Source organism: Aspergillus wentii, assembly GCF_001890725.1.
Source record: "Aspergillus wentii DTO 134E9 unplaced genomic scaffold ASPWEscaffold_1, whole genome shotgun sequence".
Lineage (NCBI taxonomy): Eukaryota > Fungi > Ascomycota > Eurotiomycetes > Eurotiales > Aspergillaceae > Aspergillus > Aspergillus wentii.
In genome coordinates this window covers 4,125,236-4,151,074 of record NW_024467832.1, presented here as the reverse complement: position 1 = coordinate 4,151,074, position 25,839 = coordinate 4,125,236, and the positions used below count along the sequence as shown (strand labels likewise).

At 48.7% G+C, this 25,839-nt stretch overlaps 12 protein-coding genes across 12 annotated transcripts; 9 read left to right on the top strand and 3 right to left on the bottom strand.

Annotated features, from left to right (window-relative positions):
* Nucleotides 1-20: 20 nt before the first annotated feature.
* On the bottom strand, nucleotides 21-1,705 carry ASPWEDRAFT_167596 (initiator tRNA phosphoribosyl transferase family protein; the record flags this gene model as incomplete). The annotated part of the gene is made up of 5 exons (XM_040830169.1): nucleotides 21-157; nucleotides 209-875; nucleotides 939-1,111; nucleotides 1,200-1,234; nucleotides 1,365-1,705. The coding sequence occupies 5 exons, from the start codon at nucleotides 1,703-1,705 to the stop codon at nucleotides 21-23; spliced, it is 1,353 nt and encodes a 450-aa protein (XP_040695259.1).
* An 875-nt stretch (nucleotides 1,706-2,580) lies between these two features.
* On the top strand, nucleotides 2,581-4,015 carry ASPWEDRAFT_35160 (HAD family hydrolase). Its single transcript, XM_040834162.1, has 2 exons — nucleotides 2,581-2,923; nucleotides 2,982-4,015. Exons 1-2 carry the CDS (start codon nucleotides 2,915-2,917, stop codon nucleotides 3,705-3,707), a joined length of 735 nt encoding a protein of 244 aa, XP_040695257.1. The 5' UTR covers nucleotides 2,581-2,914; the 3' UTR covers nucleotides 3,708-4,015.
* On the top strand, nucleotides 2,602-3,044 carry ASPWEDRAFT_274599 (uncharacterized protein). The gene is made up of 2 exons (XM_040833002.1): nucleotides 2,602-2,927; nucleotides 2,982-3,044. The coding sequence occupies exon 1, from the start codon at nucleotides 2,672-2,674 to the stop codon at nucleotides 2,882-2,884; it is 213 nt and encodes a 70-aa protein (XP_040695258.1). The 5' UTR covers nucleotides 2,602-2,671; the 3' UTR covers nucleotides 2,885-2,927; nucleotides 2,982-3,044.
* Nucleotides 4,016-4,876: 861 nt separating the features above from the next.
* Nucleotides 4,877-5,789, top strand: ASPWEDRAFT_23658 (MutT/nudix family protein; the record flags this gene model as incomplete). The annotated part of the gene is made up of 4 exons (XM_040832514.1): nucleotides 4,877-4,927; nucleotides 5,076-5,168; nucleotides 5,231-5,471; nucleotides 5,551-5,789. The coding sequence occupies 4 exons, from the start codon at nucleotides 4,877-4,879 to the stop codon at nucleotides 5,787-5,789; spliced, it is 624 nt and encodes a 207-aa protein (XP_040695256.1).
* Nucleotides 5,790-5,972: 183 nt separating this feature from the next.
* ASPWEDRAFT_100658 (putative NUDIX family hydrolase) lies at nucleotides 5,973-6,887 on the bottom strand (the record flags this gene model as incomplete). Its single annotated transcript, XM_040827321.1, has 2 exons — nucleotides 5,973-6,485; nucleotides 6,552-6,887. The coding sequence occupies 2 exons, from the start codon at nucleotides 6,885-6,887 to the stop codon at nucleotides 5,973-5,975; spliced, it is 849 nt and encodes a 282-aa protein (XP_040695255.1).
* A 1,484-nt stretch (nucleotides 6,888-8,371) lies between these two features.
* On the top strand, nucleotides 8,372-10,332 carry ASPWEDRAFT_167592 (C3HC4 finger protein; the record flags this gene model as incomplete). The annotated part of the gene is made up of 4 exons (XM_040830168.1): nucleotides 8,372-8,415; nucleotides 8,467-9,002; nucleotides 9,053-10,260; nucleotides 10,312-10,332. 4 exons carry the CDS (start codon nucleotides 8,372-8,374, stop codon nucleotides 10,330-10,332), a joined length of 1,809 nt encoding a protein of 602 aa, XP_040695254.1.
* A 3,564-nt stretch (nucleotides 10,333-13,896) lies between these two features.
* On the top strand, nucleotides 13,897-16,172 carry ASPWEDRAFT_100095 (uncharacterized protein; the record flags this gene model as incomplete). Its single annotated transcript, XM_040827276.1, has 2 exons — nucleotides 13,897-15,963; nucleotides 16,011-16,172. Coding segments are annotated over 2 exons (2,229 nt in total), but the record flags the coding sequence as incomplete, so codon positions are not given.
* Nucleotides 16,173-17,256: 1,084 nt separating this feature from the next.
* On the top strand, nucleotides 17,257-18,530 carry ASPWEDRAFT_101905 (dolichyl-phosphate beta-glucosyltransferase; the record flags this gene model as incomplete). Its single annotated transcript, XM_040827430.1, has 4 exons — nucleotides 17,257-17,370; nucleotides 17,428-17,553; nucleotides 17,599-18,126; nucleotides 18,189-18,530. 4 exons carry the CDS (start codon nucleotides 17,257-17,259, stop codon nucleotides 18,528-18,530), a joined length of 1,110 nt encoding a protein of 369 aa, XP_040695252.1.
* Nucleotides 18,531-19,272: 742 nt separating this feature from the next.
* ASPWEDRAFT_48123 (uncharacterized protein) lies at nucleotides 19,273-20,001 on the top strand (the record flags this gene model as incomplete). Its single annotated transcript, XM_040837062.1, has 1 exon — nucleotides 19,273-20,001. The coding sequence occupies one exon, from the start codon at nucleotides 19,273-19,275 to the stop codon at nucleotides 19,999-20,001; it is 729 nt and encodes a 242-aa protein (XP_040695251.1).
* A 1,132-nt stretch (nucleotides 20,002-21,133) lies between these two features.
* ASPWEDRAFT_101496 (uncharacterized protein) lies at nucleotides 21,134-22,360 on the top strand (the record flags this gene model as incomplete). The annotated part of the gene is made up of 1 exon (XM_040827392.1): nucleotides 21,134-22,360. A coding segment is annotated over one exon (1,227 nt), but the record flags the coding sequence as incomplete, so codon positions are not given.
* Nucleotides 22,361-23,284: 924 nt separating this feature from the next.
* On the top strand, nucleotides 23,285-23,982 carry ASPWEDRAFT_167587 (putative cell wall protein; the record flags this gene model as incomplete). Its single annotated transcript, XM_040830167.1, has 2 exons — nucleotides 23,285-23,377; nucleotides 23,437-23,982. The coding sequence occupies 2 exons, from the start codon at nucleotides 23,285-23,287 to the stop codon at nucleotides 23,980-23,982; spliced, it is 639 nt and encodes a 212-aa protein (XP_040695249.1).
* A 563-nt stretch (nucleotides 23,983-24,545) lies between these two features.
* ASPWEDRAFT_167586 (ATG3/ATG10 family protein) lies at nucleotides 24,546-25,670 on the bottom strand (the record flags this gene model as incomplete). Its single annotated transcript, XM_040830166.1, has 2 exons — nucleotides 24,546-25,077; nucleotides 25,132-25,670. The coding sequence occupies 2 exons, from the start codon at nucleotides 25,668-25,670 to the stop codon at nucleotides 24,546-24,548; spliced, it is 1,071 nt and encodes a 356-aa protein (XP_040695248.1).
* Nucleotides 25,671-25,839: the final 169 nt, after the last annotated feature.

The following is a 25,839-nucleotide window of genomic DNA, read 5'->3' as shown; positions in this document are numbered from 1 at the left end:
CAAGTATTCAATCATTAGTCCTACATTAGGAATGCATTGATAGATTGAAGGGTGGAACGTGAAGGATTCACGTCGTGTTTCGCAGATGTTATCCAAGCAAGACGCTGCCGGATGAATTGCTTTCCGATTACCTGGGTTTGATTAGACGTAAACTTCCCTGGAATACAGTCAGTCTGAGGTTCAAAATAGATCAACAAAAGAGAATTACCGTTATCATTGTAGAACAGGCACAACACCGCGAGTAAAGCTCCAGCAGAGAGGTCCTTCCCAGACTCACATGTCACCAGCAACGACCGCGATGGATCAGAAGCTAGCTGCGAACTAACAAAAGCTTGGACACTGTCTAGATGTTTCCGTAGATCACGACTCCCTAGCTTTCCCGGCCCGCATCCCAGATTCAGTCGCTTTGGGTTTCCTTCCGCGGCGGCTGGGTTACCATTGCAGTCTATGACCAAGTCATAGATACCCGCGTCATTCAGACGAGAATCAGTTTGGCTGATATAAAGATTTTGAGTGGGTGTAATAAGAGTGGCCTGTTGACTGGTGTCTTTTTTGCGGTAGTCTTCAACTAAACCCTGGATTACCCCTGGTAAATCTTCCTCTGTTGTTTGAAAGAGGGTAGATTTATTTGCCCAAAACACTGGCGGGGTGAGTCCGTGGGCCCAGCCCTCACTGTCATCTCCCGCTCCTTGAATATAGCCTCCCTCCGACATTTCCGCACCATGGACCCGTTTTGAGGCGGAGCAGAGAACGAAGAGGTGATACCCATCTCCTTTATGTAAGTCTGTTGGATGGAAGTACGTTCGGTTGGCCCATGCCACCCGAATGGGCTTCCCCAGCTGCTTCCTGAGGTCATCTAAATCGAGTTTAAGATCCTAGAATTCATAATCAGTCTACATTTGTACCGGAAATCTTCGATATAACAGAAGGCCGGCTACCTTGAGGGACTGGACAAAACCATCAATCCGGCGCTCGATCTGCGATTCCTCGGATGGACCCAGAAAATTTGGCGGTAATTGCACGGCATGGTATGCAGGTTCGGAAGGAAATAATGCTCGATTCATTACGGCACACCATATTGGGACCGTTTTGGACAAGGCATCGGGCATCACTGAGAGGGGTCATGGTGAGACAGAGTGACATGGGCAAAGGGGAAGCAAGGAACCGAATTCAAAGGCTATTATTGACAGGCTACTTACGTTTACCCCGGCGAGTCGAGTCCACAATGATGCATCTGCAACGGTGATTTGTGGTCAGTTCTGTCTAAGCCGACTTAGTTCAGACTTCTCCATCCAGTCATAGGAAATCCTGATGGTGGATGAGGGAATAACAGAAACCCGAGAAAAGATGGAAGCATCACTAACCCCCCATGCTCCCGAGCCACTGGGAGAATCTGCAAGTTCAGCCTACGAAAGCTAAAGTCCCACTGGCCAGTATGGCCGTCTGTGCTCTTGAAGTAGGCACTGCCTGACTTGGTCTCGGGTGGGATATACCAGCTCCCACATCGCTCGTTGGCGACGAGAGGGAGGTCATAGTGGTCTGCAACCTCGGACACAAAACAAGCATCGGTTTCAATTGAATGCAATCGATTGGCGACAGAGAGCGCTGATCGTCGCAGCGAGGATAGTGTCTGGGAAATGGACTGTTCCGCGGACGGGAAATGGAGGGATGATAAGGAGACGGGAAAATTATCGGAAGCAGCCATATTCGAACAGTAATGGTCGAATCCTTTTTTAACTGTCCAGGGAGGGGTGAAGCGGGGTGAGAGTGAGGGGCAGCAACCCTCAGAAACTAACGGGCGAAGAAATCAGAGCAAACCGGATGTGTTGCGAATAAGAAACACAGAAAAAGAAAGTAGCATCTGGGCAATATTTTCACCGGCAAGATATTAACCAATCAGCGACCGTCAAGCAGAATAATGGCCTGCAGCAAGGCAGTCCCGGTTATCACGGGCCAAAGAGTCCACGCGCGGTTGGTGGGGCGGAGGGGATATACTGAGAGTGTTGCATTCGACTTCATCAATACCCAACTAAGTAGTACTGCATCCTGTCAGTCGGACGATGTTGAGTTAGTCTGACTGTACAGTAAATGTTGGCGATTCGTGGGCTACCATCCCTAGTATGCTGCCTAAGGCCTGGGATACGAACAGTATGATTCCTGGCAATCAAATGCCTTGCATGGATATGCCTGGTGACTCGGTTGTGGACATGACTTTTCCTACCATGTGCTCTGACTGGAATTGTACTCCTAGACATGAAGCATTACTTTTCAAACATCCTGATGTCTTGATTTCCTGATATTACTATCTTGATATCATTACGCTTAGGCGATCTTGTTATCACCTCAACTCTGACTCTCATAGTACCTGAATGGCAGATGGAAAAAAACCATGGATGACACCATTCCATACCGAACCCCAAACCTTGCCTCGGCCTAACCCGAACAGGCTAGAGAGAGGGGGTACCGAGCCATAGTCAGTTGCTCTCATAGGCCTAGTCGCACCCGAGGCCTGCCGGGCTCTAGCCTTTCTTGGGGCAGTCGCAGACGTCACGGACACCTCAAGCCCCTCTTCCATTGTATACGCCTTACTATGTAGTAGTAGGTAGTAGGGCATGCTGGCTTAACGGGAGCGTCATTGTCTCGCCGGCTAAGTTGCACCTCAAGCCTGGGCATGCTTTTCCTGAATCTACTTAAGAGGGAAAAGTTCCCCTTCCTTTTTCTGCCAGTGTTGACTAGCCTCCATTCACTTGATTTACCTCTTCAAAAATTCTCTCATAGAATTTCTCTCTTCTTCTTTCCCCTTCTACTATTAACACACACAACACACACGTCTTTTTCTTCACACATTCTTCATTCTTCTCAACCATTGCCTCTCTACACTTGACAGACCAAAGACATAAGATCTACAGTCACCATGCCTAAGGTTTGTTAGTCCTTGAATCCCTGATATAACACATTACAAGCCCTAACTGTGAGTGCAGATCACCGAAATCTTCTTCGACTGCGACAACACTCTCGTCCTCTCGGAAGAATTGGCCTTTGAGGCGTGTGCTGACCTCGCCAATGAAATTCTGGAGAAGCGCGACATTCCCGATCGTTACACGGGTGAGCAGCTCATCCAGGATTTCGTCGGTCAGAACTTCCGAGGAATGATGATCTCTCTTCAAGCCAAGTACAAGTTCGAAATGGCCAAGGACGAACTCGAGGAGTACGTCAAGAGAGAGGAGGACAAGGTCATTGAGAAGCTCAACGCCAAGGCTCAATCTTGTGTTGGTGTTGACGCAGAACTCGAAAAGCTCCATAAGTCTCAGAAGTACGGTCTCGCGGTTGTCTCCTCGTCTGCTCTTCGCCGTGTCAGAGCCTCCATCAAGAAGGTTGACCAGGAAAAGTACTTCAACCCCGACCATGTCTTCAGTGCTGCTACCTCCCTGCCTAAGCCTACTTCCAAGCCTGATCCGGCCATCTACCTTCACGCCCTTGAAGTCCGCAACAAGAAGCCGGAAGAAGTTGTTGCCGTTGAGGACAGCAAGTCTGGTGCTCTCAGCGCTATCCGCGCCGGCATCCCAGTCATTGGATATGTTGGCAGCTACAATGGGGACGACAAGAAGATCGAAATGGCCCAGCGTCTCGAGGAACTCGGTGTTAAAGTCATCATGAAGGACTGGGCCGAATTCGAGAAGTGTATGGCGGAAATCGAGGCGCTCTAAGTGGGTCTGGTCTCGCCATGATGTCTCGACTCTCGATTCTCTTTATTTCTTTGATTTTCTACACGAAGCCATGATAGCTAGCGCGTTGGTCGTTATGGAGCCTTAAGGTCATTTCTTTTTTCATTTTCCGCGACGACTATACCTGTTCGGTTCATTCGATCAACAACAGGGTAATTTGTTTCGCGCATCTTTCTACGTCATTGGCGTGAGGACTTGTTTGTCCCGCCGTGGTTCTTTTTTTCTTCTCTTCTTTTCTTTGCCTTGGTCAAAGGTTAAATGCATTAGTATTTCAAATTTTTACCATAGACAAGTTTCTATGTACCAGAGATACCTGCTCGAGGCCTGTAGCCTGCAGGAATACGATAGAAATTTCTCCACAATTCTTGCTTGTTCTCCATATTTCCCTGCTTTAGCAGGCGGGTAGTACCGTAGTCCATGCACGCAATCACCCGAGTCTGCCGACTAGGTGTCCGGTAAGTAATCCACTTTGGTTGCTTAGAACTTAGAAGATTTACGTAGAGCCTATTTTTTTTGGTCTAGTTTTGGTGAGTGACAACTGGCTGGGCTGGTTAGTTTGCCAGCGTGGTGTTGCTGGTGATGCAAGGAAACTGCAGGCTGAGCTGGGTGGAAAACGAGGAAATTTGTCAGATCTGCAACGGATATGCTGGATTGTCACACAACCACAAACTACAAATAGTCCATGCTTGCTGAGTACCTGTAAAGTCTAGACCTCCGTGATACTGCTGTCCTTTTCAAGCCAAAATTAGTCTGCGGAACGCTGAAGTGGCTGTTCATTCTCGACCATACGTCAGTCTTATTATCCCAAATTATTTTTAGACACGAATTCGACAATTTATTTTCTGATAATACCACAATAATATCAACCTAACTACCAAAACCTCACTTCCTGTCTATAAAGTACTCACAACCTCGCTCTACAATTGGTGTTGAGTCTGATAAGATTAGGGCTAACCCTCGTCATCCCCCTCTTCTCCAAACCCCTCATCCGCCGACTCCATGCCGGACAACATCAGTTAGAGCAACATACATACCGACCTACCTAGGTACCTACACCTTGTAAATACTACATTTACCCGCGTAAACCGGATTACTCTATTTATACCTTATTTTTGATTAATTTATTCATATACTCGATATTACAGATTCACATGTCGGAACCAAAGTACGCAAAGTCCAAGCTCATCTCGCGGGGTCCATTGGTATGTACTATGCAGCTTGTTTGGGATTTTGGGTTTATCTTATTTTATGCGTTTATTTTTTGATTGTCCACTTGTTTATATATTCCAATGGCTATCAGGCCTAATTACTCTACTCGAGAAGATCTAACAAGGAACATGAACATGATAGGACCCCAAAGAAGCTAGATGGGCCAGAATGATCAAGACCACATACGTCGATCCCAACGGAGTCGAGAGGACCTGGGAATCTGCTGAGCGCCAGGTAAGTTTCTGTTTTTCCAATTTTCATCATGTCAAGTCTGACGACAGCGAACTGTAAAACAGACCAGACCCGCAAACTGCGCCATTGATGGCGTTGGCATCGTGACGATTCTCGAAAAGCCTACAGGCCCCGAGTTGCTTCTACAAAAACAGTACCGGCCCCCAGTTGATAAGGTTGTTATTGAGGTTCCTGCTGGGTTGATTGATGCCGGGGAGACGGTGGAGAATTGTGCCGTGCGGGAGCTCAAGGAGGAGACGGGGTATGTTGGGGTTGCGGAGCAGACTAGCAGTATTATGTATAACGGTGGGTTTACCTATCTTGGGGGCCTTTTTTTTTATTCCTCCATGGCTCAAGAAGATGCGGCTGACTGACTGAATCTTAGACCCTGGATTTTGCAACACCAATCTCAACATGGTCCACGTTCGTGTTGATATGTCCCTCCCCGAGAACCAGAACCCGAAGCCACAGCTCGAGGATAATGAGTTTATTGAATGTTTTACGCTGCCGTTGGCTTCTTTGTTTGACGAGATGAAGAAGCTTGAGAGTGAGGGATATGCGATCGATGCGCGTGTGGGGACGATAGCAGAGGGTATTGAGATTGCGAAGAAGCTGAAGCTTTGAATTGTCGCGGGGCTGACAGACGGGTTTCTTTTTCGTTAAGATAGAAGTGCTAGAAGGCTTCCTGTTATGATATGTAGATTTCATTATGATGGCTGTTGGTTGGCTTCAATAAATGTATTCAGGGCATTTCCGCGAGTTTGGACTCTTCGGGGACTTTTCCTAGGATAGTGTATAAGTACCGACTCAAAGCTTTCCTTCTTGTTTGAGTCCCTTATAAAGTGCCCATGCAGCAAGTGTTTTTCCATCTCGCAATCCTTCTTTCCACAGATCTTTCAAATGAACCACTTTTAATGTGATCTTCTCGCCCTCATGTCGTAAGCCCGACAACCGTCCCTGCAAGCCTTCGATATCCTTTCGTGGCATAATCTTTTGGCACAAAAACAATGGGATAAACTCATCGCTCCCTCCCGCTGAAGGATATACTGCCTTTTGTAGTGTCTCGCCGTTTTCTGGTTCTTGTACGGATTGCAGTGCTAACGATGTCATGTCGATCAGTTCATTCTGCGGTATAGACAACCCTGTTTCTTCGTGGATCTCTTTTGCGGCACCTCCGGCGAATGTACCACTATCGTCGAGCATACCGGCAGGTATTTCCGGGAACGCAAGGGAACCAGCTGGGATACGAGGTTGTATGGTCAAGATGGCACGGCTCTCTGCTTCGTTTGTTGGTGGAACGTCATCAGGCTGAAGAATGAGCTGTAAAAAACGAAACAATAATAATCAGTCAAGTGATTTGTAAAAACCGAGATTGTGCTCCCTTACCAACATCCCAACGCTACCCCCGCGTAAGAACACGCTCCCGGGCAGGTGTTCGCCACCCCCATTCGAAACATCTGCCTTAAATTTCACGAACCCGAGTCTACCGCCACCAAAGTAATCGACAGTTTGGATATCAATCCTGCGTAGGATGTAAGGGTCATGGTGGAATTCATGCGACGGGTCTTGTTGCCGTCCCAGGGAGTGTTGCAGTGTGGAAAGCCAAATCTTGAAAGCCGGGAATCTCAAAAGGGCCTCCTGGGTGAGATCCGGTGGACAGCTTACTGCCAATAACCCCGACCCAGTCGCATTCTTGTCGGCGGGTATGGTGAAACTGGACATTGGTCTTGTTATGACTGGTGTTGTTGTTGCTGCTGGGAGGGGTCGGAAAGTTGACACGAGGGGTGGTCGGAGATGCCGCACGGACAGCCACGGTCTGGGTCTCATGGATAGCTGGGCTTCCTGTCTCTCTTCCTGTCTCTGAATCACCGACTAGGCCTCACTGTCCATCTATCCATGGGAAGGAGGAAATAAAAAGGGACGGGATAGATGAGAGCGTTCCATTCTGGCCACACGGTCGTACTGATAGCACCAAAATGACGTCGACGATCGCTGCGGGACTCTCGTGCCGAACACGATCAGCGCTGGAATTCGAGCTCTTGTCCTGCTCTTCAAGAGCTCTTCGTGTTTTGAGGGTTGAGCAGAGCCAATAATGCAGGTTGCCTGTTTTTTTCTCTCGCATGCTCCTCTTCGGGCTTCCCCCTCAGCAAAATACCGTATCTTACTGATCATCATAGCCCGTAATTTGTACAGATCATCTTGCGGGGTCAGATGGTAACACCCGCCAGCTTCCCGGTTTCCGAAACCTCCTGCAAACCGCCACGGGATGGAGATAATCATAATTGGATTGGAGCTGGATCCTGGCTCTGGAAAGACTTTCCTGGCTGGCTTTCCAGGTGCCTGATCGGTCGTTCCGTCGCTTTTTTTTTTTTTTTCTCTTCTTTTCTTTTTTCCTTTTTCTGATCGGTCGCGGCCTATCCTGCTGCTGGTCTGGGGCGATAAACGTTGTCCAGACGTCAGCTTCGCTCTTCCTCGGTCGTGGACCTGTCTCCGTTTGGTTCCCACCCACTTCCGTCCAGGCGCTGCGATCGATCATTTCCAGTATTAAAACGTTCCTGCAGCCCTGCTGTTGGAGTTGAATGGTTTTTCCTGCCTTGCAACAGCTTCATCTCTCCCTCTCCAGTCTTGCTGGCTCGGAACTACCGGTTGATAACCAGGTCACGACTGTCGAGCTCTTCACAACCGCATGACTGGGATTGGAGTCATTTCTTGGTTGGATGATCTTCGTCATTATTAATGGACTTTTGCCCACGACCTGTTCCACACGCTCGTATGTTTTTTTTTTCTTTTCCCTTTCCCTTCCCTTTCCTTTCTTTCCCCTGCTCTTTAACTATCCTGGCGTTGACATGACCACAGTAATATGAAAGAGATCGCTGGAGAAAGCCATCGACTCCATTTCGTTCTTCTTTATTAGCAAGGCCATTCAACCAGCAGAGATATGTTTGCCTGGGTTCCCATGTCAATACAGCCTAGTTGCATCCATAAGCATGTTATCGGCTGTCAACAGCTGAACTCGCCTATCTGCTGCTCGTGTATTGAGCAATATTCGAATATCTCTGGCAGGCCTCTGTCGGCTGCAAATGAGAATAATACACAGAACGGTCTAGCTGTGTATACCAGATACTGCTGGAAGTGTCAGGGTCTGTGCTTCCCTGTTGTATTCATCTCCCTGTTCGCTGCACTTGCCAAGACTCAAATCCCACTCCATGCATGCCTGGCCCATAGTTTGCCTTGTTGATACTCACTCGACGTATTCATTGGTTTGACTCTATCACTGTGACAGATCACTCACTGGCTCAAGTCTTTGTGGTTTAGAATACTGGAGTGCCGGTGAATCATCTGGTCAACCTCGCGGATCCGCTACTTTCGATCGCCCAGAACCCACTGCCGTGATCTCTCCTGTTGTCAACGCGTCTAGCTCATCTGCCAACCTCACTGTGGCTTTCCCTCGGTCGACCTCTTTCCATCAAAGAACTCCATACCAAAGAAAATCCGGCCACAACAGCATCGAGACACTGCGAGAAGAGCTTCAGGTCATCCACAACGGGATTACCAGGGTCCTTGCTGGCTTGCACCTCTTGAATCAGAGGCTGTTGACATATCCATTAGGAGTGCAATACCCTTGGAGAGTACGCACTCCAATAGATCCTGGTATGGATACAGGACCACCCCATTCCGCCATCGAGGGCCCTGGCACCACGGTTTCAGCAGAAAGGCCAGGTTCGCAGGATTTCAGTGGCTATGGATCTCTCAACTCGCAGAATTTCCCACAGTCCACTCAATCTACCCAGGGCGGTTACTATATAGGCGCGCCTCATTCGTATCTCGGTGTTCAAGGTGAGTACGATAAGAATGCTATTCTGGATCAGGCACTAAACAATAAATAGAGGACTCGGGCGCGAATCCATACCGTGGACCTGTTGGACCTGCAAACTTTTCTTATCCTAATACAAACGCACAGCTTCCTCCGTTTAATTCTCAGCCCCCAGCACCTAGCACCACCAATGCATTTGTCGGGCCTGGAAGTGGTGAGACTGTGGAATCTTCACGCCATGGCGAGGAATCCGTCAATTCCATCAACTATGACCAGGGTCAATACGGAAATTTCGGGAATCGCTGGCAGGACTACTCCCAAGTCGAGCTTCAGAGACGTTCCATCGCAGTCAGCCAGACGGTTCCACAGGTGACAGCACCAAGCCCGTTCTATGTTAACGGAAGGCCACACCAACAGGTGTATGCACATCCTGGGCCCGTGTTACAGCACATTGGGACTCAGGCTCTGACGCAGCCAGCGTATCAAGTCGTTTCTCAGGCCCAGATCAACGTTCCCGTCCCAGCGGACACGCAGCATGTGTCAAATGTGGGTGTCCCACCGATCTATCCACAGACTCTTCCTCGATCCAACCCCTATGTGCAATTCCCGCAATCAGGTGTTTCGTCTGGAGGCAGTCAACACAGAAGGCACCAACGAACGCAAAGCCACGCATCCAATGCTGGGTCTAGCCCGGGTCAGAATAATTCTCGGTTTGGTACCCCGAATAGCCGTCGACGGAATAGACCTTCAGACGATGTGGGATCACACCTTGCACGCCGGCTGTCTTCTTCACAGGTTCCGAGAACGCAAGCGGCAGCAACAGGACGGCCTGATATGCCTTCAACTGGTGCAGGAGACTACTATCTTCCAATGCTCAATGCACAGCAGCGCGCTGAAATTGCTCGAAGACTACAGTTGGGAGATCTACTGCGGAGCATGCACTCGGATGAGGCGCGAGCCCTGCAGATCTACGAAGAGAGCTTGCTGCATAGTCGAAGATACCACCAGGAGTTTGACACCTACGAAGGATCACCACCGCCCAAGGGACTCGACGATCAGAATGACGGACGACCAGAACCCAAGGAGACGGAGGAGATGACGGTCAATCTGGAATGCAAGATATGCATGAGTCAGGTTGTCGACACGGTGATACTTCCTTGTGGACATGCGATTCTGTGCCGATGGTGTGCGGACCAGCACATGCCATCGAGCCGAGTTGATCGAAGCCGTCCCAAGGGACACGCAACTTGCCCGATGTGTCGGACACCTGTCAAGCAGAAGGTATGACGTCTCTATGCATTTGAAAATCAGGCAAACTGACAGTTTATAAAGTTTCGAATCTTTCTCTCGTAAAGGGAAGCTACATGATTACGAATGGCTGGTTGAGAATGGAATCATTATGATTATCTACGCGATGATGATCTGTTTATGTGTTATGACTGCATAGCATGGCGTTGCTGGACTAATTGGATGCATTGCTTACCTGGCAGTATCTCTAGGATCGTGTTGGATCTAAGAGTATTTAGCTGACCTGACATGCATAAATCTTTGCTTAATGGTGAATTTACTTATGGATAAATTTTGAATAGACTGACAATCTCTCTTGCACCAAGTATATATTTCGTAGTCATGTGGCTCAGGACAGCCGGAATGATCTACAGGCATCATCAGATGGGTGAGAAATAAGAACGCGAGCCTCGTGGCATGATGCATAACCATGCCGCATGGGTGAAGAGCCTCGCTCGGGGTGAAGAAGCGAAGATGTTCCAATTTCAATCGGCGAGGCTATCACCGTCAGCCACCCACTCCGTACTTAGTACAGACCTACATTATCCCGGGATGATATGATATCATGGCCGTAGCACACGACAAATCGGGGAAGCAGGAATATTGACTCCGTATTTTAAGTTGACCTGGCCAAATGGTCCGGCATGAGGTGAGGCTGATGGGCAAAACTACCTAAACTATATGAAATATGATAGGTAAAAAATTGCGTGGCTACCTGCCTTGGACTGACAAATCATTATTTTATTATCTTGTTTTTTGTTTTTTTGTTTTTTTCATGTTTGTTTCTCGGCTTTTAAAGCTCTGATTGCTTTTTTGCTATATTTACTTTTTCTTCCCCCTCCCATGCATTCGTTAGTGGAGTAGCATCACCCCCCCTGTATGCACCCACTTCACCCGGGCAAAACTAGCACCTCAGAACTGGGAAAAAGGAAGAATGGAAGCGAATCTAATAACAAATTAAAAGACGCAGATCAAGGAAATGGCCCAAGGACCTAGGACTCTTTCCCACGACTCCCGAAGGAGGGGGAGCGTGGTGTGTTTTTAAAATAGACTAGGAGTCTAGGACTGGCAAAATCATGCGGATAGCAATGGTTCGCATTGTGCGAGGCAACCAGGAGGATTTGAGGATGTTGAATTCAGTTGGTTAGTTATACTTGATGTCTTATAATATAGGCACTTATGCTCTAAGATATTATTAGTTTGGTTTATGCTATGCTTATGCTCTTCGATCGTGTTTCTAGAAAAAAGACAGAAAATACGAAGAATGTCGGGTTGCTCCATTGCCTGGTTTTAATCCCAGCCGGTCACCCTGCCATATATATAAGCTTCATTCTTGCTGACAATGTAGTACAGCATTAGTACTCCGTATAAGATATAAGTATTCGTATGGAGTAGTACGTAGTATACTAATGGTATATGTAGATATGTGTCTGTATTCGATGTACCTGAACTAATATCTATTTATGACTGTTCACCATGCAAGTCATAGAATAGTAGTTGTGATAGCACGGCTGCAATTCCTGGAAATCCAGCAATCTCCATGTTTTATTTTCTTCTTTCTCCCTCGATGATGATGGTGATCGATCGATCGATCTCGATCATCACAAAAGAATCACAATTACCTCCTCCGTAACTACTTTTGTATCACTCCGTGACTCCGTATCCGGTCTCCGGCACGGCGTCCCTCCCAAAGGCAAAAATGGTCGGTGCGCCAAAAAGAAAAACAAGAGGCAAAAGAAGCGGTGTCAAGAGGCCAGACGGTCTGAGCATCTTTTCCAAATGCAAGGGTAGAAGGGGAAAAAAAGACACATCGAATCGTGCCAACCCAATCTGGATGAGGGTGATAATCGCACGAGTGTCCACGATTAGTCGGTTGTTGGTGTTGTTTTCGTTGCACTGGCGGTCATGGCGTTGGTTGCCCTGGATCAGAAAAATAAGACAAAATCATAAAAAGTTGACTTTATTGATGCCAGCAAATCTCTCATAATGAGTTCATAATTCTTTCAATTAAGGAAGAGTCCAAAGGATCAATATGAGTCAGATAGAGGCCCGGAACAGGTGTCAATGCTTCCTTTCGGGCTGATAAAGGCCTAAACTTGGCCCTTTTGGGTCGAATTAAGGAATATCCAGGATAATCATGACATCTAGAGCAGATGCGTGGCTTAGAAACGTCTTCTGCAACGTGGAGAAAGCTGGTGATAACCAACTCTTTTTTTTCTTCATCTTCATGGCCATATGGCGTTGAACCGTTGATTGGGGAGGATGCCTGCATCATCGCACTGCATGACGCATGGTCGAGAAGCAGAAGAAAAAGGAAAGGAAAGAAATACAGAATAGAAAGAGAGAGAAAGAGAAAAAGAAAGGAGGGATTCGCATCACTTGACAAGTTGTACGACTGTTGACTGATGGACTCGGAAGAGAAGCAGTACAGATTAGACAGCAGACAGCGTACTTTGTCAGAAAGGCATCCATTCTGGTTCGGAAGATATATATTTGATTTTGCATTCGTCAAGGACCTGCTCGGTGATAATCAGCATTATTGATTCGATTCAAATCTCGTCGCCACAAGTGGCAATGTGGACAGGGCGAACAGGCGAAATCCATAGTCGATGGACTTACAACTCTGAATAACTGAACAGAAGACTCGACCATTCCTTGGTTATTATTATATTATTCTATTATCTATTTATTCCCTGCCCTTAAATACGTTTCTCTTTCAGGGGGGTTTTCCCTGTCTGAACACCACAGAAAGTGGGGAAAATCAACGAGGCAACCATTTCCTGATCTTCCGCCATCATCGTCGCTCTTCTTCTTTACCGACTTTCATTCATTCTTTATCCCCAGCCTTGTCCTTCCTTCACCCTCGGGTTCCTTATTTACACCCGCGCTACTCTTCCGTCTGATATTTATCCCACCAGGCTCCGTTTTCCAGTGAAGCCTCGTCTGCCTAGGTCGTCGCTAAAAATTAGGCAACTAGCGCTCGTTGTATAAATGCGCGACCATTTGCAACACTGGTGAGTTCGACTTTCAAAGAGCCTCAACTTCGTCAGGACTCAGAATCTCTCCACTCAATCAATTCATTCCCCTATCTCTTACCCCCCCCCCAGTGCCATCGCTTCTATTTTAATCGATGGCCGTGATCAACGTCTGTATTCCCCATCAATCAGTCTGGACCTCCTGTGATCTCAATCATTGCTTTTTCCTGGAATTGAATCTGTCTCTGGTTTGATCTGCTTGGTTCTCCCGGTTTATATGTGCGTGTGGGGTTCTCGGTCTCGATCTCTTGTTTCTATTTTCATTCTCGCATCGATTTGCCTGGCCTTGATCGCTGACGTGGGGTTAGATGACGTGATACATCTAATTTCTGGAATTCTACGATGAGCGACGGATTTGCTTCACATCGTCAAGAACAAGCTGTTCCGCTGCGGCACAGCAGTCTCAACAAACAAGACGATGCCCCTTCAATGGGCTCGCCCGATTTGGGCACCGACGAGGACGATTCTCCCAAGTGAGTAATCCCGCCACTTTTCTCCCAAGGCAGTCTTCCCTTTCCCTCTTGCTCTCCTTCATCCATGATCGTCTGACGCCCCCCGTAGGAGGTCAATTGGAAGAGTGATTCCGGGTGAAGTAACTCCGTCGGAATCGTCTACGGCCAATTTGGCCCATCACTCTGCTAGTCCGTCTCTGTCAAATAAGAGGCCTTTCTCCGCTGGAGCTGCGCCTCAGGATGGCGATGCAGATGCGACAATATCCGGTGCTGCCGCGCTAAAAGATCATCTCCGCGAGAGCTTAGGGGCAGCGTCGAGAGGACGTCGCCAAACAGTGCCCGCGCAGCGCGGACGATCGGAAAACACTCTTGGTCGCCGAATCACTCGAGCTGCAGCTGACAGTGGACCTGGGAACGCAAATCCCGGTGGCAGTGATACCTTTCGCCCGGCATCGGCGGAGTCTGGGGACGACATGGGCAACAGTGGCGCCGGACCATCGCGATGGGATCCTCGAAAAGTCCGCTCCAACAACAACCCCGCTTCGTATGACAGTCGATTTGCGGCACACGCGAGTCCCAAACAGGACAAACTTCGCCCCAAGCGGCCACGCGAATCGACGGGAAGTCTGAACAATGGTCAGAAACCAGCGGGAGGAGTCTCTGCGGTAGCCGGAGGTACTGAATCACATGGGATCTTCCTGCAACCAGAAACTCATCCTATAACAGAAGAGCAATTGATCAATGAAGTCCGAGGAATCTACGCCGGGTTAGTCATGGTGGAAAAGAAGTGTATCGAAATCGACAAGCAACAATCGGAATCGAAGAGCGATCTTTCCTCCATGCAATGGCAAGCTTTGATTGCCCTACACCGGACATTACTCCACGAGCATCACGACTTCTTCTTGGCCTCGCAACATCCCTCGGCCAGCCCAGTGCTGAGACGCCTTTCCGAGAAATACTCGATGCCGGCTCGCATGTGGCGCTACGGGATTCACTCCTTCCTCGAACTGCTGCGCCATCGTCTTCCTGATTCTCTAGAACACATGCTAACATTCATATATCTTGCATACTCTATGATGACATTGCTTTTGGAGAGCGTTCCTGCTTTTGAAGAGACGTGGATAGAATGTCTTGGTGATTTAGCAAGGTATCGCATGGCAGTGGAAGAGGCGGACCTGCGAGACCGTGAGGTCTGGGCAGGAGTGGCTAGATATTGGTATAACAAGGCAGCAGATAAAAACCCTGACGTTGGCAGGATTCAACACCATCTCGCGGTTCTGGCTCGACCGGATATGGTTCAACAACTCTTCTATTACACAAAGTCGCTGGTCAGTGTGCACTCGTTTCCTAGCGCGGGAGAAAGTATTCTTCTTTTGTTCAATCCATTCCTGAATGGAGTCAAAACATATCACCAGCACCCAGTAGTGACGAAATTTGTTGGTGCTCACGGCCATCTGTTTACCCGAGGACCCACGGATCAATTTTTTGCATTAGCAAAGGAGTATATCTCCCATCTGGAGAAATACATCGGTCGAGTTGGTGCCGCTTTCCGATCACAAGGGGTCTACATGGCATCGTGCAATTTCGCAGCCATGTTCCAATACGGACGCACCGATTCTCTGATGTCCGCCGAATTCAAGCAAAATACGGTGCAGCAGCGGTCACAGCTCATCGAAGGAGTTTATTCATACGCATCAGAGAACTGGACATCCGTCGACGACCCGGAGACAGTCAAGGTTGATTTCCTTGCCCTTAGGAGCTCTCAAAGTACATCACAACTAATCTTCTACGGGGCCTGCTTGACTGGTCGAACGTTTTCAGCGATGTTGGATGAAGTCGGGGACAAAAATGTTTACCCGAGTCTGCATAGTGGTCTGGCGTTTATTTGGTGTTTAGCTTTGAACCGGACCAGCATCAGGTTCATTGAAGCTGTGATGCCGTGGAGGAAAATTGCCAATTTTCTTAAGACAATGATTCGTGATGACACAGATACCAGGATAATGGAAAGTGAGGATTTCCCCATTGTTGAGGAAGGGAAGCAAATGCCCGAGGACTTTCTCATCCGGGGTCAGAGATGGAGTCAAAATTACTACCCTGCAAACTTTTTCGATGACTCTCCGTCGGAGGATGAAGGGCGCTCGATTGAGGTTCCGTCTCTGAATGTTTCAAGGGCGTATCGATGTCTCTGGCTTGGAGCACGGATTGCCAAAGTGAGTTTCCTAAACCAAGATACAGTACGATGTGGCTAACTAGTCAGTTCAACCGTTGGTTCACATATGAATCTGCTTCGAAGAGATTTTCGACAACGCCCTTTGCCTCGGTGCTGGAGGAGTTTTCTGAACAACATAACCCTTTCTATACTAAAGAGGTTGAGATGCAAGACCCAGCCAACACTGACGTGGAAATGCAAAATGTTTGAAGACGTATGATACTGGCTATCGCACAGGTTTATTAAGTATTCGGCGGCGCCGAACTTGGGTGGATCCGTTGCGGTGCAGACGCTTTCAAGCCATGGCACTGGAATAGAATCTATCTGTGCAGGACACGGGCTACTACTAATATGATAGATCTTGGACCTTGGTTCGAGAGGGTGGATTGCGTAGCTGAGCTGAGCTGCTTTAAAGTGGCTTTATACGACTGTCGACTGCCGATCGACATGAATTTCTGCAGAGACAGAATTGGCAGGTATAGACACACTTGCGATCTGCCAACTGCTCTCGTGGAACTTGAACGTGGGATTGACCTGATATCAATTGGATATCTAGAACAATATGTTTGGACATTGGAAGAGCAAAACAGTCTACTCACACTCGAACCCGTACATGTTATGGGGACACAATACCTGAGATAAGACCGCCTTCTCCTTTGTCCTCTCTATATCTTCATCTTCTCCTCCTCTCATCAAACGATGGCACGGAGTATATTTCCGATTTGTACCATTTGCAAAGATACCAAACAGCATATATGTCATATAACCTGAATGAATAAACCTGAAACCAAACTGCATAATATACCCATTAACCAATAACCATTAAAACTACCATTCAATGCTCTGTCTATCTATTTATATCTGTTCTGGATATTGTCTCTGTAGTTGATCTCTATAGTGGGGCTGCGGGCCGCCAAGCAAGCCAAACGCACCCCAGAATAACCGCCAAAAGGACAAGCTGGCGATTCCTCCTTCGTATGCTTCATAATCATCACTGCAACGCGTCAGTCTCGAACACCATGACAAACTCAATCCCCATTTGAAACAAGCTTCCTCAATGCTATATAAATCACTTATTCCCGCCAGCTAGTGCCAATTGAACCCCTCTGTTTTTTTTTTTTTTTTTTTTTTTTTTTCCCCCCCTCCTTCTCTAGTCGCATGGCTGGTCCCAGTAGTGATCGTCTCGAGAGCACTTAAGCTCGTCCTTCCTATCTATCTATCTAGTCCCGCCCCCCGTCGTTCGTTTTTTCAATCTGGTCAGATTCAGAAAACATATATTCCTACGCGCGACATTATGGCGGACTTGTGGAGTGATGTCTGCGTGCAGTGCAGGTTACTCCTCACGCAGGTCCCTCTACATATTCTCGTCGTTACTCTATTGACGACATTTGTGGGATTCTCTATCCTCGTATGTTCTATCACAAGCCAAACCAACAAATCCCCCAACTAATACCAACCCCAACAGTTCTACCTCTTCGTTTTCATCGTCGCCCCTGTCCCGCGACCCCCATTCCCGCAGGAAAAGAAATACCGAACAATCGCGAAAGACGGCTCGATTACGACTCCCGAGACATTACCTTGTTGGTGCGATGTCTTGCGCAGCGCGAAACGCGATACCCGCAATTTCAATCGCAAGCCCGTTCCCGACTCATCTGTGATTGAAAAGGCGGATGTGTTCATGTCGGTTGTTGTTCCGGCTTATAACGAGGAGGATCGGTTGGGGGGGATGTTGGAGGAGGCGGTTGAGTATCTGGATGGAAGGTATGGGGTGTCGGTGTCATCTGGGGAGGAAGGGACAGTTCGACAGCGCAAGGGGAAGAGTGAGAGTGAAAAGGAACAAGGATGGGAGATTATCGTCGTCTCGGATGGGTCGAAGGATAAAACTGAAGAGGTGGCGTTTGGGTTTGCGCGGGATCATGGGCTCGCGCCTGGTGCGATTCGGGTGGTGACGCTAAGCCAGAATCGTGGGAAGGGAGGCGCGGTCACGCATGGTATGAGACATGTTCGGGGGCAGTATGTGGTGTTTGCGGATGCGGATGGGGCGAGTCGATTTGAGGATTTGGGGAAGCTGGTTACGGTTTGTGGGGAGATTGAGGATGGAGAGGGTCGTGGAGTGGCTGTTGGATCGAGGGCTCATATGGTTGGCAGTGAAGCTGTTGTCAAGGTGCGTCTCTCTTCTTTTGCTTGAGTCCTGATTGTTTGATGAAGTGACTAACGGTATAACAGCGATCCAAACTGCGCAACTTCCTGATGCATTCCTTCCATCTGATCCTCCGGATTCTGACTCCGCGCAAAACCGCCACGATCAAAGATACCCAATGCGGCTTTAAGCTGTTCTCGCGCGGGTCGCTGCCCTACATCATTCCCTACATGCACTCGGAGGGCTGGATTTTCGACGTGGAAATGCTCATGCTGGCTGAATTCGCCGGGATCCCCGTGGCAGAAGTGCCGGTGGGATGGCGAGAGGTCAAGGGGAGCAAGTTGAATGTGCTGCGTGATAGTATCGGGATGGCTTGGGGGCTGGCGATCCTTCGAGCGGCGTGGTCTATAGGGGTGTATAGGACGTGATACTATTAGACCTGATATCTGATGAACTGATAGAGTGTTTCTGCATTATTATGACTGCTAGAGGGTTATTATTATCATTCTTCTTAAAGTGGATATAGATGCGCAATCAAAGTTTATATCGCGACATGTGACAAACGCATCCGACGATCCGATCCGGGATTTGCCTTCAGCCTCTGGACTTTCAAGACCAACAATCGAGACAATTCGCATGAGATACTCCATTAAGTATATGAAACTAGCTAGTGAAAGACACATTAATGAAGCCAAGATATTCTCATTCCATCGCAAGAAAAAAGACGGAATTGCAGCCCAAAACGAGCAGCAGAACCGATCGGCCGGAATGATTGCCGCAGTGGAGATTCTTCGTTTGGTTCCAGATTATCTGCGATTCTTTCCTATGAAAGGAAACTTCTTCGAGAATGACAGAAAACGAAGAAGTCAGAAAATTTCTGCATCTCCTGATGTCGGCGAGTGTCCGGGAGGTGAGGCTGTTTTCCTTAGTGGTGTGATTTTTTTTTTTTTTCTCTTTTGCCTCTTCCTTAGACACATCATCTTTTATTTTATTTTTATTTCTTCTTATTTAATCTTTTTTTTCTTGGTTGAGTTTGACGTTTTTCCTTCTTCTTTTTTTCCTTCTCTTCTTCTGTAATCATGTGTTAATATATATCTGCGTGGTTTGGTCGCCATTTTGACTATATCATATCACCTTATTCTATCCATCTCTCTTGAATAATTCATCAAGATGAATCTCATCTTACCTGGCTCTCTTAATCTCTCCAAACCATCTCCCTTTCTTCGACTTCCACCGGAAATCCGTCTCAAGATCTACGAATATGCGCTGGCCGTCCCCAACGACTACATGGACCGCCCATTGATTGTCGTCAACGACAAGGGCAAGTCCTTCACGGCACGAGGTCGATATCGCGCTCTCTCCATGTGTCCCAGCTGGGTTGGCGAAGATGGCACTGCGCGCAAACTCCTCGCCGTGAACCGGCTCATCCACGACGAAGCCGAAGACTTTCTCTACTCGCGCAACACGCTCTTCTTCCTCAACTCCTTCGACCTCGACCGTATAGGCGACTTCCTCGACACGCTCAGCGACACCGCGCGAAACCGCATCCGCAGCGTGGGCTTTGAAGTCTTCTTCTTCGTGCACTGCGAAACGGGCGTCCCGAAACGGACACTCAAGCAGTATGAACAGGCTGGGCGGCTGTTACAGGAGAAACTGCCGCGCTGGACGAGTGTGCATTTCTATCTGCATCCGCGGTTTTACTTCCCTTCTTCGTCTGTTGGGGGGAGGGAGCTTTCTGCGCGGGGAGTGCTGTATCTGGCGACGAGGTTTGGCAAGTTGCGCAAAGAGGTGCATTTCTTCCCTGTGCCGGCGATTCATCGGTATGTCATGGATGAAGCGCAAAAAGTGTTGCAGAGGGGGAGTCGGTCGACTGAGCGGGCTTTTCTCTATAATCATTAACATTTTATTTTATGCTGAAGTGAGGTGAGGTGATGGAATCCCGCATGATGTTACCGCGACTCCATCGACTCCATCCGGTGGAGACGCACGATATGCAGGATGACGTCGGGTGAAGGATTATCGCGCATCAACCTCATCTCGGAGCAAGATAACTCATGTCAATCATCGGGGGGCATATCGAATATCGAAGGAGTCAGATTGGATTTCTGGTGCACGAGGCTTAAACAGGAAAGGCATGGCGTTATTGGATTTGCGGTTCATTGGAGTTTGGCTGGGACTGGTCTTGTATAGAATGCGTTTAGACACCACTCTACTGTACTGTGTTATGTATGTAGATATCATGATTGATGAAAGGAATTATTAATGCAATGCCTGATCTTCATAGCAAATGCTGCTATATGAGTGAATTCTCTCCACCTTTGGGCGTCTGTTGTATACACCGTTTTCGTGGCCCTACGTCATCGCACTGTCTTGTGATTCTTTTTGCCTTCGATGAAGATGAGAAAATGAAAACGAGAAGAACATAAGTAGTATTGAGTATCTCATTCTCTTCTCTTCCTCCTTTCCTTTCTTCTTCTCTTCTCTTTTTCCTCTCTCAATATAATACTCCTCGTGGTCTACATCATCCCGTACTCGGCCCGTCCCTATAACGACGTTCCCCACCAGCCCTTCTCCATCTCTCTCCATCTCCATCTCTTCTTCTCTTCGCCTCATCTTCGCATCCTCGGCTCATTCGTCAGGAATCCTCCTACAATGTTCTGATACTCCTTCAGCTTCACTAGAACTGCTGTCGTCCACTTGTCCACCACCGTGTGGCCCGGGATATCCTCACCTTCTCCCCCATCATTAGCCCAGCCATTCTTTATCCACTCCCTCGTACGTGGTTCCTGTCCTGTCCCGTGCCTGATCCTCTCTCTCCACCACCTCCACGATCCATCCTTAATGTCATTCTTATTAGCCAGCTGACAGTCTGTCTTGCAGTACTACCACACCCCTCCTTTATCGAGCATACTTTAATCCTGCTCTTTCTCTTTCTCCTTTGTCTCCTTTCTCCTTCTCCTTCTCCTTCTCTATCCTCCCCTTCCCCTCTTCCCTCACCGACTAGTCGACAATCCTTATTCTTACACAAGAAAAAATGAAACCTGCCACAAAAAGTCCAAACGGTCATGGCAGCCATTACAAGGAGGTGCGCTTTTCTCCGACCGCAACTCCCGTTCGTCGTGCGCAGTCCGTGTCGACCAGCAACCCCGCCTCGAATCCAGATTATATACGGGCGCTGGGCGCCAGTTTCGTCGAGCATTCGCGGTCGCTCCTCGATCGCCAGAGGATGAATTTTGAGACTGAGCGTGCGCTCTTCGCTGAAGAGAGGGAGTTGTGGGAAAAAGAGCGGACATTGTTACGGTTGAGGATTGTCGAGTTGGAGGAGTCGTTGCTGGAGAGAGGGGATAGTCATGATCCCGCTTCTAATACATTATCACCTCCACGCCTTTCTTCATTTCCTCCTCGTCCGCTTGATGCCCCTTTGTCTGATTCAAGTCTCTCTCATCCCCAAGTGTGGGAGGGCTCTAGCCCCGCGCTGCGACCCACTAGAGTGTTCAACGACGTTGAAAAGTCAGACACTCTCAGCCCTGGCCAGGTTCCCTCCCCTACGCAGCAAGGGGAAAATCACCCGGCGTTGTCACTGGATGCAGCCCTCTCGCCCCGGTCTCGTGCGGCTGATAGCGTGCCGGTGCCGATTGAAAAATTGGATAGCAAACTCGACGGCATTACGCTCAGGTCCTCCGCATTGCCGCCGGAGATTGTAGCCCGTGTCATGACACCGCCATCTTCATCGCCTCCAGATATCTCTTCAGCTCCAACCTCACACCGGCCAGCCCTTGAACACAAAGCTACCCTCAAGCTCAAGCTTTCCGAGCTAGGGCCACTTGACTGGAGACTGACAAGGGATGCAGGCCACACCCCCATGGCTGTCATTGATCCCTTGGATCCCGCGACGGCCACTGATCAAACTTCGCCAGGCGCGTTGGACGAGGAGGATCCTATCGCCCCTGTAGGGACTGAAGCTCATCAGCCTGTCGAGAACTCTGATTCATACTTTCCTGATCCTCCCGACGACCCGGCCCTCAAAGGGCCGCTCTCCTTGTTAAACGACGAAAAGCATGACAGCGGGTTTTTGCAGGAGCTCGACCAGAAGCTCCTTAATCAGGCCAAACAGGCCTTGTCCGTCACCACCGCCGTCCCTGAGGACGACCATAAGGAAGGCACCGAGCCCCCTAGCCAAGGAGAGCCGGAGCTGAAGTTCAAAAATACGACTAATTTTGGGACTGCTTTTGGAATATCAAACTACAATGGGATCTAGATGTTATTTTTGGTTCGTGCTACCAATATACGCCCGCTTCTACATACGGAGTACAGGTACTCCTGTTCATTTCATGTGCTATGAACGGGGTTCCAGTCCGGAACCTCCTGCTCATATTTGGATATGATTCACGGATGATGAATGCAATATATGGATGTTTTACGTATTTGTTTCGCGCTGCCTTCCTGGTGCGGGCTGTCTCGTCAACTACTATATTTGTGGATTTGATCTTATTTTTGGTGATACCTTTGGATAGTATGTCTAGCTTGGGTAGGATACCAGCCCGCCTTGCGTGTGATGTGTATAACCGTATCGAATGAATCGGGATTTTATTGGACTTGATGCATTCAGTTTCTGTTTTTGATTGACTCGGTCACATCCGATAGTCTCGGATCCCCATACCCCTTGCTTCTATGTATGTCTACTGCACTTCACTTTGACGCACGTGTGGGATCACCAGGCCTGACTGCTTCTCAGCTCCAAACGCCCTGGGATGAAAAGGGGCGATACATTAGTTTGCAGTGCCATGAATACAACCCCAAGATGTGCATGCGGGGATGATTTCCTATACAATGACTCGGCTCCTTTGTCTGCTGTGCTCACAATAGACAGTACCTTGCATATAGACGCCCCTGTGGCGCTTATACTGGGGTAAGATACACTTTGCCCTGCAGAGGTCTAGCCTGATCCTTTGTTCCATCCCATGCCCCCTACGAGGAAGTATCTCAGCAAGCAGACATTCTCGAGAAGTACAAAAGGTTGGTGGTTTTCGCTGGATTCGAGATGGAATTGTACATCATCATCCTCCAAATCACTGGGCAGTCACTCCTTCTCCATTCCTTCAAGGAAGTCATTCATTCTTAACCTACACTCTTTTATACATTTTCATTCTTTCAGACACCGTCTGTACGTCAATCTCTAAAAATGTTCTACAACGTCAAAGCTCGTCAAGCTCTTTTCTGCCTCTTCTTGGCTGTTGGCCCTGCTGCCGTCTTCGCTGCACCTTTCCCTGCTCAGGTACATCCCCAATCTTCCCAACCAACACCTCAAACCAATAACTAACTAACATATCACAGAACGGCATGGAAACAAGAGACTACGGTAGCGACACCACCACAACCACCAGCACCACAACCAACACCGAAGCAGGCGCCAACATCGGCGCCAGCATCCCCGACGGCCCAGCCTACAACACCGGCTCCTACTTCTCCAACAACAACGCAGAAAGCGCCTCCGCCGAGTCCAGCACCAACACCGACGGATCCCAAAACTCAGCATCCGAGTCCGTCTCCGAGTCTGGCCAAACCACCGCAGGAAACAACTTCAACGCCGGTATCCCCGATGGCCCCTCCGTCGACTTGGGCAACTACTACTCCAACAGCTACGACGTTGAGCAGTCCGCTTCGTATACCTCTCAGCCTGAGCAAGAGGAGCAGGCTCCTCCTGTCCCTCCTGCTGATACTCCTGCTCCTGAGCCGCCCAAGGATACCCCCGAGCCTACTCCTGAGCCTCAGCCTCCCGTGGAAGAATCTCAGCCTCCTGCTCCCCCGGCTGAGGAGCACCACGAGCCGCCCGCTGATTCTTGCAGGGTCGAGAAGCGCGTGGTGTATGTGCGAGTGTAAGCAACAGGAATGTGCAGACTGAGAAGGTGACCGATGATCAAAAGGAGTGACTGGAGAAAAATACGGTGACGGTGATATAGAACAGATGGGGGGACATATCTTGTGACATTTTCTTTTTTCTTTCTTTTTCTCTATCTCTTTATTTCTCTGATGTGTTATATTTTTTTCTTGTGGTGTTTCTGTCTACCCCGTGTCTGATATATCAGATTGGATGGATCTTGGAGAGGCCTTTTTTTTAAAAAAAAATTATTTATTTAGATTTTCATTATTCATTGTGTCATTATCAGTTATATGAATCGATTCGATTATCATACCAGTGCAGATGATTTGAATTCAATATATTGATATTCGTATGGCTAGATGGTTTCTATTCATGTTGTCTAATACTTCAGCGTATAGTTGTCTACCAATGTGAACAGTAATATTATTAGATAGTTTATCGCACCTGTTATGAATCAACTAGCTTCGTATATCATATCATCATAGTAAAGATACCCTACACCGAGCACCAAAAGAAAAGTGATATCCCCAGTGTAAGCAATCAGAAACAGCTATAATTCAAATCATACGCCCATAGTGAAATCATGCTCAATACCCGGCGTTACACTGGCAACGAACTTGAGGAAAACAACCAGATACTGGTCTACCCGAATGGCAACCTGGTCTTCTTCATCGTGCTGGAGAACCTCCCATTCATCGCCTGAGTGCTTGTCGTGGTGGTCGCCCAGAGAAAGACCCTTGGTATCATCGACCAGACCCTCCAGACCGCTTCCGGGGGCGTTGGAGGCCGCTGCAGAAGATTGGGCGTGCTTGAGCTTCTCCCGGCGTAGCTTGAGGGCGGCATCGGCGCGGTCGAGGAGGATCTTCATGACCGAGGCGTGGCGGCAAGGGTGTACGGTGGCCATTTTCACGTTGCCGTCGTACCAGGGGAAGTCTTCCAGGGTGACGGTTTTGTCTTTGTAGTCGCCCACGATGTCTTCCATCATTAGGGGTGGGGGGAGGGGTTCGGATGGAGAGAGATAACCGGATAGATAGAGACGGGGGGTACGGTAGAAATTGGCGTATGTGATGTAGAGGTTGTATGTACGAGTAGGTCTGGAGGGTTGTTAGTATATCAGTTCGGATGCAGACAGCCATGGGGAAATATACTGGGTAGTATCCGAGCCGCCGACAGGTTCTCTGATGATCGCCTCCTCGTCATCATCGTCGTCCTCCATGTCTGGAATCTCATCATCCTCCTCCTCTCGTTCACCCACATTGCCTGACTCATCCACTGTCCGGACATCCTGTATTCTAGCTTCCTGGCGGTCCCCAACGTCTCGACCACCGCCGGTACGCAGCCACCCGTCATCGCCATCGTCATCGCCAGCTTCACCCCCGCCCGACAGCATATCCTTTACAATCTCGTCCTCAAGGCCCGCATCTCCGGCAAAGTTATCATTCAGTCTCCGGTGACATGGCACACCGCGAGTGACGAGGAACTGCTTTCCGGGTGGGAGGTAGGAAACGCGCTTAGCGGGGGACGAAGCATCGGCCCAGGACCACGAGGGGAACTTGTAGACGAGGTAGTCACCGGCAAGGACGAACTCTTCCGGTGTGATCTGGCCGGTGTTGCGGAAGGTGGAAGTGCGGGAGACGGGGGCGAGGCGGTCTCGCCAGGTTGATAGGGTGGAATGAAGGATATTCATGGTATTTCTCGATTTATTTTGAAAGGTATTCTGTTTCTGGTGGTGTATGTATAGATGAAAGGGGAGTGAGTGTAATGTGTATTGGAAGAAAGGGTGGGGAGAATGCAGGGGAGGAAGATGGCGATGATGAAAGTAGCGGAGAGTTATCGTGATGGGCAGAAAGTGGCGG

What these genes read in the sequence shown, in the direction of transcription:
- ASPWEDRAFT_274599 (XM_040833002.1), top strand. Translation starts at nt 2,672, where the DNA reads ATGCTTTTCCTGAATCTACTTAAGAGGGAAAAGTTCCCCTTCCTTTTT.